The following is a 12,277-nucleotide window of genomic DNA, read 5'->3' on the forward strand; positions in this document are numbered from 1 at the left end:
AACAAAAGGCAGGCAAGAAGAAGACTGCTGGCAGGCAAATGTGCATGTAAACAATGCAGGAGTTAGTGTTGGAAATGTTTTATGTGGAGGGAACTGCATTCAACAGATTTGTTATACTTCAATCATACATACAATGTGTTCAGAATATAAATATAGCTTTTGTTTCTTTACAACAAAGCTCCACAGGATACCTTTAATGCACAGCCATGAAAGTGATATTAATCTTCTCATCTAATTCAAAAAAGCAAATACGTGTATTTTCCACAATGTCAAACTACTCTGTTAGTGCTTTACTGATCCAAATATTCTTCTGACAGCAGTAATTTTCCCAAAAGCCCTCTTGCACCATGTTTAAGGATTGGCCCTGTCCCTGATAATGAGCACACCTAATCTTACAAATCCTTTAATCTCAAATTAATATCTTAAGGAGGCAACTCTCCGCCAGCAGGCTTAGACAGTGTCTTTGTTCACTTTCTAAAATTCAGGGGTTTCTTGACATTTTCCTGAAATGAGAGGAGTGATTTGCTTAATTTCAACAACTTTCCATTGATTTCAAGTGGAAATGTGTTGGCAGTATGTTTATAATTAAAACAAATTATTAATAAGATTAAATTACATGACATGATGGATTATTTGGCTGTGCGATCCAGGTTTGGAAGGTAGAAAAAAAATCTCCTCTCCTTTCTTTGCCTCCCTCGCTCATCTGCCGTCTTTGCTTTCCAGCTCTATGCTATTAATGCCAACCAGCCAGGCTAAGCTAAGTCTGATCCCTGCCAGAAGCCCACCGGGACCTCAGTGCCAAATAAAACATTTAACGGCAACTCCATTCCCACTTAGCAGACAAAAAGACATCTGGAAGTTGAAGTTAGGTAACTGAGAGGATGATGGATCCCTCCTCCACTGCTTCAATAATTGCAGGCTAAATATCTGCATCTTTCTCTTTCTTCCACCCTCTTACAATTTCTCATCCTCTGCTGTTTTCTGTCTCTTCCTTTCTCATCTCCTTCAATCTTGCTCTCCCTGTCTCTTTATGAAGATGTATATTCAAGGATTTATGTCTTTTAATGCTGTGCCAAGTGGCTCCTCTGCACAGGAGGTTTAAGGTTTAAAAGACAGAGTCGTTGTGGGAGGCTGCTGATCAGGATTACGGTAAAATATTTAGTGGGTTATGACAGCAAAAAGAGTTGCAGTCTTTTGTGATCTGTGCTTTAATTTAACTTTTGGTGGCCCTTTCATAACTCACTGAGCATAGATGTGTCTAATTGTTTACAAGGGGCCAAGGGGCACTGGAAGGTTGAATGTACCCCCGTGTAACTCTTTCCATGCTATTGCACATCATGTCACTACCCATTTGTGTCTCTAATTTGTACAGTAATGTCAGGGCTTTAGGTCAGGAAAATAATGAGTTCTTCTGGTAAGAGAATCATAACGAGAGAGAAAACAGTGGATTTCCAGGACCTTTCAGCATCAAAGTCACCATTGCCCTTCATTAGGGGACTTTGCTCTCAGCATCATGGCTCACCCTGGTCAATAATACATGACTCCATATGGGTTTAAATGGGAGAGTGATAGCAAATTAATGAGCATCTCATATACACTGGATTATAGAGGTGTAATGGCGCTTCTTCTTACTTTCCTTATTCTCTTGCTCCCTCTGCAGATAAATTAGGAAAATACACCATAGAGGTTTAAGCCTTGTTAATCACACTTTTTCCTCCTTCGCAGTGAGTTATGGAGCTCAGCAAATATTGTCATCAGAACCACACCACTTCTTCGTTTGTTTATACTATTATAGTAACCTTGTACTGACAAAAGCACAACCACATTGGCATCTTTGACACCATTAATTTTGCATGCCCTCTTATTCCAAGTTTTATTTGGGTTATGAAGGCTCTCTAGGGCCCGGTGCAATATGCATGATTATTCTGTTATCGTATAAAGCAAGAGATAAGCTTTCATCAGGACTTTATTTTTCATTTCTTTTGCTATCCCCTTTGAAGAATTGAGTGAACACCAGAAATGCATTTCCATTAGCAATTCCTGTTGAATCACTCTGTGTCAAACTGTGTTAAAGCGAATAATGGGAGAATAGTCTGGTTCCACTGCGACTTTAACTGCATACATGAGACTTTAACACCTTTTTTTAAGGCTTCGTTGAAGTGGTTACATACTATGTTAATTTCATGTGTTGATTTACTTGAGTGTTACAATGTGTAAGACCTTTACTGTTATGGCTGAGGTTGTTTTTTGGACCCAAAAGCAGACATGGAAAACAGAGGGATGGATGAGAAAAGATGGTTTAATGAGCGACCTTTCGTTATGGAGGGTAGAAGGGAGGGGGGCTGGCGTTGGCAAGGGGCATGCAGGCTGGAGAGGGGGTTATGTGGCAGATAGAGGCAGGTGGCTTGGTGTGGCTGGAGAATGGGCTTGCAGCTGAAGAACAACAGATGACCGGGTGGACAGGTTGACACTGGAGACCTGAGCACGGGAGAAGTCAGATTAAAGGAAGCACAAAAAGAGAGCACACGAAAATAACTCTAGTATTGATAATACTGAGCAGCTGACAGAGTAGCTACCACTAAGGTGACTGAACAATCTGGTGATGAGTGGAAGGAGAGCTGGAGGATTTGGGCTGTGGCTTGATTAGCTGATTGTAGACAGTAGTGGAATTGAACCCAGGTGCCAGGTCAGGGAAGCAGCGCCCACCACACACACACACACACACACACACACACACACACACACACACACACACAGACAAACAGACGGGAGGAGGAGACACGGGAAGACAGGGAAAAAACAGAAACACAAGGAGAAAAGCAAGAGACCCAGCCAGAGCCCTGACAGTTTACCCATTTGCTTCTCAGGGGTAACATGATGTCGTTAACTAGCTTTTTAAAGGGGTTTTCAAATTCCCTTTTCCAAATGTCTCAGTTGTGTTGATATTTAGCATGAGGGGGACTTTACCACCCACTTTGGATTGCAATCCCAAACAACTCAACCATGAGAGGAGCAGATCTTAGTATAACAGTCAATTAACATTCCAAGCTGTTCCCACTATTGCTAAATTGGGGTTTAGTGAAAAACTACTTATATTGTATCTATACCATCATCAGTATCATCATCATTATCACCACTATCATTATAGTTATAACAGCATCACTGTATCATGAGAAGGCAAAAGCTTAATGTGGTGGGTAAATGCTATTACTGTTCATCTGTTGAGCTGTCATTGAGCAAGGCATTGACCCTCAAACTGCTGCAGGAGAAAACACGTAATGATGAAAGTGATATGACTAACAAATTCACTTTTGTGTAATCTTCCCAAAAAATGTCAGTTTTCATCCCTTTCTTCTCCTACAGGGGGTTACAACACCAATGATGTCATGTTCTACTGGACCAGAGGGAACGAGTCTGTCAGCGGCTTAGACACTCTTCAGCTGGCCCAGTACACAGTGGAAGACCACTACACCTCTGTGTCAGAGGCCATCTATGAAACTGGTAACTATGACATTTAAAAAAGGTTACTCCCAGGGCTGGACTAGTGGCTGTGTAGCATGTTTCAACAGCAGTGCAGCGTTGTCAAATTAAAGCCCCTATGGGAAGGTTTTGAAATGACTGGCTTGGTGACTCTGATAGACACTGAGAGACAGCAGTATACACCTCAGACAGCTGTCACACACGGAGCACCAATTTTACTGTTATTGTCATTTTCTACCTTTTTAAAAAAAGGGCCACACTGAACACAATAAATGTTAGGAGTACAGTAGTAGTGGTCTACTTTATTTACATTTGTTTAGTTTTGTGCTAATATCTTCAAATGAAAGTGATGTGATGTCATATCACTTTAATATTAAGCAGTGAAATACATCACCTACTGTTTCACTATACTTGTCTCTTTTCTTTTTTATAAATTGCACATATTTTCGTTCAATCAAGTACATTTACAGACTTTTGCCCTTCCTCTCAAAGGCAACTACCCCAAGCTGGTCTTCCACTTTGAGCTGAAGAGGAGCATTCTATACTTCATACTGGAGACTTATGTCCCCTCGAGCCTGCTGGTTGTCCTCTCATGGGTCTCCTTCTGGATTTCCCTGTCTTCTGTTCCAGCACGTATTTGTATAGGTAAGGCAAAAAGCAATCTTTCTATCACAAAAATGTGAAAACATGAGTTCCTGAGCAGATACCATACATTGCAAAACCTAACTTTCCAGACATGTACATATTACGTGTCATTGTAAATGTTGTGTTCTGTTGTTATGAGATGAAGAATTCAACCTATCTCTGTTGCATTATCAGTCTCCAGTTTTATTCACTTTGCTAGTTGTGGCTTTGCTCTGACAATATATGCATTAGTATTCCTATACACATGCACATACTGAAATTATGCTCCACTTTAGTGAGCAAAAATGTTGGTTTGGGTATGATTTTAGAGGGCTGAGGGTTGAAGAGAGCATCTCTGACACAGTGTTATCTGGTGGGAACATCCAAACATAGATCCGTTCCGTTGAATTAGATCCACCACTCCTCCAGGGGGCTCAACATGTTCTCAAAACACACAAATATACAAGCTATCCTACTTTATGGTGCACTGGATGTAAAGGGATTGTTTCTCTTTCATGTTTCTTGTGTTGCTGCTGTTCTTTATTCTTGAGTGTGAGTGTCTGTGCATCTTTACCATACCATGACTGACTAAATTAAAGAAATAGGTTGTTGTCGTTGTTGTTATGGGAAATACACTGATTCACTTTCTTGTAGAGAGTTTGATGGGAAGATCTTTACCACTGTCACGTCTCTGGAGCCTGTGACTGGAGGTGATTAGCTTAGCTTACAGAAAAAAAAAAAAGAAAAAAAACAGCTAACCTGGCTCTGTCTAAAGTTTAGAAATAAGACCAACCCTAACCCTAACCCTAACCCTAACCCTAACCCTAACCCAAACCCACCATCTTTAGCTTACTAAGTAACACATTGTATCTTATTTGGTTACTCCTCTCATCAATGTGAGGTTGGCAACCAGCTGAAACTCCAAGAAGTCATTGCACCTGGCCACTGTTTGCCAATGAAAGAGTTACAGCATGTAACTCCCTCAAAAAACACAACTTGTTGTCTTTACATTTCTGTTTGTGTACTGATTAAGCAAACAAGATACAGCATGTTAGTTACTGAGCTTTAGAGACGTTTGTGAGCCCAGCTAGTTGTTTCCCCCTGCTTCCAGACTTAATGCGAGGCAAAGATAATCAGCTCTGTTCTCTAACTCCATACTTAATGCATGACTGAGAGTGGTATAAATCTTCTCACTTAACATGAAGCAAATGAGCATATTTCCCAAAATATTGAAGTGTGTCTTTAAATCAGAACATTTATATATGTATATAAGGACATATACACTATATAGATGTGGACACAGAGGATTGACTGTAGATATCTGGTCATCATCTCTGGGGATGTGGGATCTATGATGTATGGGAAGTCATTATATAGTCATTGCACCCCAAGGTCACCAACAGGAATGCAGCACTGAATGCCAAATTGGAGTCATAAACATTATGCTTTAATGTCATAATGGTGTCTTCTCACGCCCAGTACTCCTTGCAGCCTTGTTTTTTTTGTGCACCCCTTATTTTCTTTTAACGCAGTTACATATAACATACTGTGCCTCAATTGTCTCTCTGATTATTAACCATTCTTTTTATGCTGTAAATTTAGGGTAATCATAACTGTTGGTTGGTAACTGTTGATTGTGGTTCACTAGTCTGTCTGTGTTTTCTGTGACAGGAGTGACCACAGTGCTCACCATGACCACTCTGATGATGGGAGCCCGGACGTCACTGCCCAATGCCAACTGCTTCATCAAGGCCATTGATGTTTACTTGGGAATCTGCTTCAGCTTTATCTTTGGGGCGCTCATTGAGTACGCCGTGGCCCACTTCTGCACCCTCACTTACACCGACACACACATTCTCATGGTGAGACCCTACTGACTGTACTGTCTTGTCGTTCATTGTTGTGGTCATTGCTGTTGTTATGGTCACAGTCTTCACCGTCATCATTATCATCATCATCAGCACTGTGTGGTAAGTCGAGCATGTGCTGAATGCTTTGGATTTTGCGCGTCATCTTTTTGTTTACACGCGCAGCTCATTCTTTCTCTCGCTCTCCTACAGTACGGCCACCAAATGCACGACTTTGACGACGAAATGAACGGCATCGTCACCACCATCTCCAGTCACACCAACAGGGCCAAGAGACGCAAGGAGCCTGCCGCAACTCCTTCCCCAGCTCCCGCCTCCACAGAACTAACAGTCAGTCCGTCCAGCCCCTCAGGCAGTGAGCCTAAGCCCGAGGCGACCCCTCCGGAGCCCACCCACTGGTGCCTCACTGTCCTGGCCACCCTCCGCAAACTCTTCAGCTTCATAAGCTGCTGTCACGTGAAGAACCCCCACCACATAGACAACTACTCAAGAGTCACCTTCCCCCTGTCTTTTGTCATGGTTAATCTGCTCTACTGGATATATTATCTCTACTTTTAGCATTTGCTCGTGTGCAGCACATTTCCCAGAGAGTGTGAGACCGAGCGTGTTTGTAGTATTTTACTGTATGTATGTACAGTAAGTGTTATTTAGGTGTGTTCTGAGATGAGTGTTTACAATTTCTACATTTGGATTCATGAGTGAAGTAGCGTACTCATAAAGAGTTGTTTTCAAAGATGGAAAGAAAGAAGGAAAGACAGAAGGAGCAATGCTTATAATTACAGCTCCATTTTTAAATAATAGTGTGCTTGAATTGAGTCATTGCTCTATAGCTGTACAGCTGGTTTTGGCATTCCTGACACTGATTGATGAGATTTGATAAATTCTGAGATGAAAAGATAATTGCCTACAAAGATAAAAACGGCCAGTCTGCATCTTTCTCACTGCAGCATATTTATTTTAACTATATCGCTGTCTGACACGGAGAAGGTGGAGCTGTAATTTAAGGCTTTATGACAGAATTTGCCTGCGTTGTTGAGGGAGAGCAAATGCCCATTCCACTTTGATTCTCCACTGTGATGGATTGATCATTGATATTTTATTAATTTTCCATTTCTGCCTGCAGGTGCAACATTTAGAATGAAATAGGAAAAAATAATGGATGGGAGAAAAAGGGTGAAAAAGAGGGACAGGGGAGGTGGAAAAATAACTCAACAATGGAGAGTGTGTTTAAAAACTATAGTCTTCCAAGGACGTCATCATTTCCTCTCACTGTTGAAATCTCTTTTTCTTCTGTGAGTTATTTTTAATCCAGTGAACAGCACTGTCTCTCTTTGCTGGTATTTGTTTTATTCACTGACACTATAAATGTAGTGGCCTTGATTCCTTCAGTTGTGTCCTGGAAATGTGGCGACCATGAACAGTGGCACTTGTCATCACACTTATCTCTTATGCTGTTTGACAAGGAAGGTAACCTGCACCCAGAGCTTATGGAACTCTGAAGTGTTCAACATTAAATAGATAAATAAGACATTATGAAAGTAATAACTGAGGAATATATAATCTTGAAATATGACCTAACCAATTGCGAAATAATTTAATGAATTATTAAACCTCAGCTGGTCATCTTTATTTAATTACAAATTTTTTTTATTCTGGTTCTGAAGATGGTTCCTCTAGCTAGTAGCAGCTAGCTGGTTGCACAGCTCTGGCTGGCAGTTGGTGAGGAGAAGCTAAGCTAGAGGCACAGTGATTGGCTGACGGTGGGTAAATATTTGTATGCATTGGCTAATGACAACTCCACACTCTCATATAAAGTGTTGCAGAAAAAAATGCCATTATGAAATAAAAAATAGACTTTTAAAAAAGGGCATGTTAAAATAAATTCTCTCCTTTTAAATTATTATAAACATAAGGATGATGACATAATATTTCATAATAGTGGATTGAGTGTTAATATTTTATTAAATGATTTCACAATTTGTGAGTTCATTTATAGATTTTACTTTAAAAAAAAAATCCATATGATTATTTATTTCACCCCGTCCTATTTATTTAAAGCCCCTGAAAATAAGCAATCAAAGTTTTAAAAAATACATCAACAACACTACATATTATTTATTATTTTTATATAAGAGTTTAACTGTCAAAAATGCTGATAATCTGCTTTGTCAGGAGTGTGTGGGTGAGGTTTGAGCAGATTTAATTACAGTTAACAAACAAATCCTGATTGCTCCATGGAACTAAGTGACATCCCCTTTTTTCCAGCTGAGCTCCTCCCACTACAGAAATCTCTAATGCAAAGTAGTCAAAACTGTTCTAACATCGTCAGAAAATAATGTGTTCATGTAGGATATCATCATAAGAAGCTGATTAAGAAACTACGTTTTCAGGGTCTTTAATACTGAACACTTTGACTCTCCATACTAACTGGGCAGGTGTAATAAACAAAAAGGTGTGAATATACAGGACAGCAACACCTGAACAAACAGGTACCATGTTTAAGTGAATTATGCAGTATTTCTCTCTTTTATGTGCTACTGTTAGAGTTTCTCACTGTGTTTTTGTAATAGATAAAGCAGGTGTCAGACCTAGATGTGTTAGACATTGTAGAGGATTTGAGTATGAATGAAATGGCCAAAATATTTCAACATGATGTCATCATCTGTGCATTATCCAAATGGAAAAATGCCATGATATGCCATGCTTGAGGTATCACTCCTCTCCTCGCTTTTTATAAGCTGTTGTCATCTTCTGCTGTGTGAGTATCGGGTGTTTCAGTTCAGGTGATGTGTTGGCTACAAGTGATGTGAACCAAAGAACCAAAGATTTCAACTTGATTTTACTGTTCCTCTTGGTTTCCCTTTAGTTTCTCAACTAGGAGATTTTAAGTGCATTTTCAAATGTTAATATCATGTTTCTTATTCATAGTAGAGTTCTTTAATAGCATGCAATCAATGAGCAGATGAACATAACACTTCATATTTCAGAGAGAAAACAGGATTCCGTTTAACAACAATGATGCATGTTTATTTATTGCTGTATTCAATATTGCTGTGACATACTCTCACTCTTAAATGAAAGCAGAATTTAACTGTCCGTTTTGTCATAATGCAAGTCTGAAAGGTTCCATTATTATTAACTACCATTTGATGTGTATTGAACATGAAGCTAAATTGTTGATATCTATTAATACTTCATTGCTTTTTAAAACTATTTAAATTCATATTTCTGCTGCATTGCTTCTCCTTTTGAATCTATTTTTAAGTATGCCATCAAACACTGCCAAACTGTTTGATTGCTCTCCTTGCCTGATGATAATAGAAATGTAGGATTTACTTTAGTTTCTGTTTTTCCTGCATGATTATCAAAGTATAACTTTTGTTTCTTCTGCTTTACTTGATTTTGTTTTGGTTTAATATGATGGAGAAGAATCATCATAAAATGTTCAGCTGAGTCTACTGAAAAGACTAAGATCTTGTATTTTGATTGTTAATGATGCAACTTTGTTTTGAGGTCTCACCTGGGTCCAAAAGTGCAAGATGCTCAAACTTATGTTCTCATTTTCAGTTTTTGAACTTTATTCATTGACAGGTTGAGTGATCGGTGACAGTGTTCATTTGCCGCCAGCTGAGCTTCTTCTGCAGAAGTTGGTGAGCGCTGACCCGATGAAAAGGTTAATGTGATAAAACACAGACTGTTAGGTTTTATACAATATAGCACCACGGTTGTAGTTTTGATAGTTATCCTCTCAGCGAATAGTACAAGAAATGAATGCCAATATGGAGCCAAAGAACCATAAAAGCAACCAATGAAGCTTCTTGGATACAAGTGGAACGTTTTGTCATGATGACAAACAAGATTCAAGAGTGACATTAATCATCTACCCAAGTATGGCTCCATGGTCGCAACTTCATAACGGACACCATTAGATGGTTACAAATACCCAAGAAAGGTGTGAATATTACAGAAAGATGAAACAGAACATTACAGGCAGCATTGCCAGGACATATTTGGAGCTACTTTCCAGCAACTGTGGGCAACAGAAAAAAGGGGGAAAATTATTTCTGATGGACGACTTTTCTTTTCCCTGAAGTGGGACATGTCAAATAATGCCTCAAGGTGACGTAGGCTACCAAACTCACAGTTCCTGGGACGTCTTCATGTGAAATGTATTTATATACTGTAGTACCATGTTAATATAGGCTTTGGTTTGCTTAACCTGTTGTAAATAAATAGTAACTATATGCATGTTTACTTGGTGTATGAATATGAATGATAGCAATAAAAGAGGTTTCATGTGCTCATGGTTAAAACTCTTATTTAATTTTTCTGTATTGCATTAGTGAGGATGTAGCATTAATGAATGAAGATGACATCATAATTTAGCAAAGCTGTTTGTAAATATATAAATTCTCCTTAACTGGAGCCAGAAGTGCAGGGGTTGGACTAGCTTGCCTGCAGACATGCAAATGTGTGTTGCAGATGTTAGGGCAGCAGTGTCCCAGTGGGAGCAGAGACTGGAAGTCTTAATTCCCTGCAGCTCCAGTAGCTCTGAGTCAGCAGAATATAGAATGAAAAATATAATCATCATACAGAACATATCCACACATACACACAAAACTACTTTTCATGGGTGAATTCTGTCATATGTAATATACGCCTTTGCTCTCTGGCGCTTCCAAGTGGAAGTTAACTGAATTTTTAATGATTTCATTACCCAGAAGTATGCAATTTGAGTAAACTATGAACTCATTTAATCTCATTAAAATAAGAAATAACTTATAATAGCTTACATATAATATATTATCATAAGTTTTTTTTATATTATTGGTCAGTATGATTGACTTTATACAGGCTATTTGTATTGTGGCAGTAATGATTAAATGAATTATTTTAGTTCTCAACTTACACAATATACCAAATAAATAAATCAGATCAAAATGGTAACATGTGAGAAAACAAGACACTTATTCCTGCAAGCACCACAGTAGCATAATATACACACATTTAATAAACATCAACTAAAACAAAGCAGAGCAAACAAAACAATGCAATGTTATAATTTGATTTTCTCCCTGGATGAACAGCAGCCTTGATGGGAAGAATCAGACAGCCTGGCAATGTAACCTTGAGTCAGTAACTTTGCTGCTGCTCAGTTGAAAACAGGAATGGGAACAATGTTGTACTAATGTCTCTGGTAAACATATTCATAATCCTCATACTGTAAATCCTGATCCTCAACTGAATCAATCTCTCTGATGCCAGAAATCTCTTTAAGAAGAGATCATCACTGGGATGTGGTGCTTTCACATGACCTTTGACCTCAATCACGAATATTTGATATTCAGCGTGGATCATAAATAGAAGGTTTTTTTTATCATCTCTCCTCTCTTCTATGTGTACTCTTTCTCCTTCACTTCTCATAGTTATCTACACAATATTGTAGCACCTGATTGTTCACAGCGTATGCAATATGCTGCAATAATGTGAACAAAGTCCTGAGACAACTGCCAAAATGTCATCATACAATAATAACAGTTTCACACATAAAACTTCCCAGTTGAGAATTGATATTATTTATTTGAACTAAATCATATTCCTGGGGTGCCGCAATGAGAATCACCGATAACCTTCAGACTAAAGCTCTTCCTCTACAGAGGGTCTTTTCTGTCTCCAACCTTTCCCCATACATGGGAAAAATTCAGTCCTACACCAGATATTGCCAACAAACCCCAGTTACAGACCTGGTTCTGCAAGCTGGCTATGCTCAGCAAGTAACATCGACCAACTAAGCTTAACCCACTTTGCAACCCCTGTAACATGCTACATTTCTGCAGTTGTTCTACACAAATCTTGACCGATTTTCTAATATGTTTCTAATATGTTTTACAGGTCAAAGGTCTAGCCAGTGGCTGACATTTTGACTGGTCCACATGTAGCTTTGTATCTATCTATAGCTTGTATCTCTTATCTCTTATCGGGGCATAAAGTGGCTTTCAGCATTTTTAACATTCCTAAGTTCACCTGAGTTTGGGGGCAAAAACGCTGAAACATTATCTGTTTCATTTTCAAACAGTCCAGGGGATAATAACAGTTATTATGAATGAATATGAAAATTACACACAGAATTGTTATTCAAGTATTCTGAGACATCCTTGTTGTGAGAAAACTGTCATGTATCTTTGAAAATCAAACACAAAGTAGTAACTCTCGCGCTATGTGGACAGACTCTAAACCTAATTGGAAAAATGTGGTTGAAATAAAAATATGTTTTATACATTTTGTTTGCATGAATTGTTTTGATT

At 38.8% G+C, this 12,277-nt stretch overlaps 1 protein-coding gene across 2 annotated transcripts in view; it reads left to right on the plus strand.

The window, feature by feature from the left end:
* LOC122997526 (gamma-aminobutyric acid receptor subunit pi) overlaps nt 1–10,249 on the plus strand; it is a 55,886-nt gene extending 45,637 nt beyond the window's left edge. Inside the window, exons 7-10 of one of the 2 annotated variants that reach the window (XR_006407225.1) lie at nt 3,364–3,501; nt 3,973–4,125; nt 5,776–6,074; nt 6,165–6,255. Coding sequence is in view for 1 of the 2 variants with exons in the window: in XM_044373720.1 (XP_044229655.1) it covers nt 3,364–3,501; nt 3,973–4,125; nt 5,776–5,966; nt 6,165–6,530 (848 nt within the window). In the remaining variant the exon portion in view is untranslated. Of the gene's footprint in view, nt 1–3,363; nt 3,502–3,972; nt 4,126–5,775; nt 6,075–6,164 lie in introns of both variants that reach the window. The other variant, XM_044373720.1, reaches the window with a different exon arrangement.
* Nucleotides 10,250–12,277: the final 2,028 nt, after the last annotated feature.

This window comes from Thunnus albacares, chromosome 14, assembly GCF_914725855.1.
Source record: "Thunnus albacares chromosome 14, fThuAlb1.1, whole genome shotgun sequence".
NCBI classification, from domain to species: Eukaryota; Metazoa; Chordata; class Actinopteri; order Scombriformes; family Scombridae; genus Thunnus; species Thunnus albacares.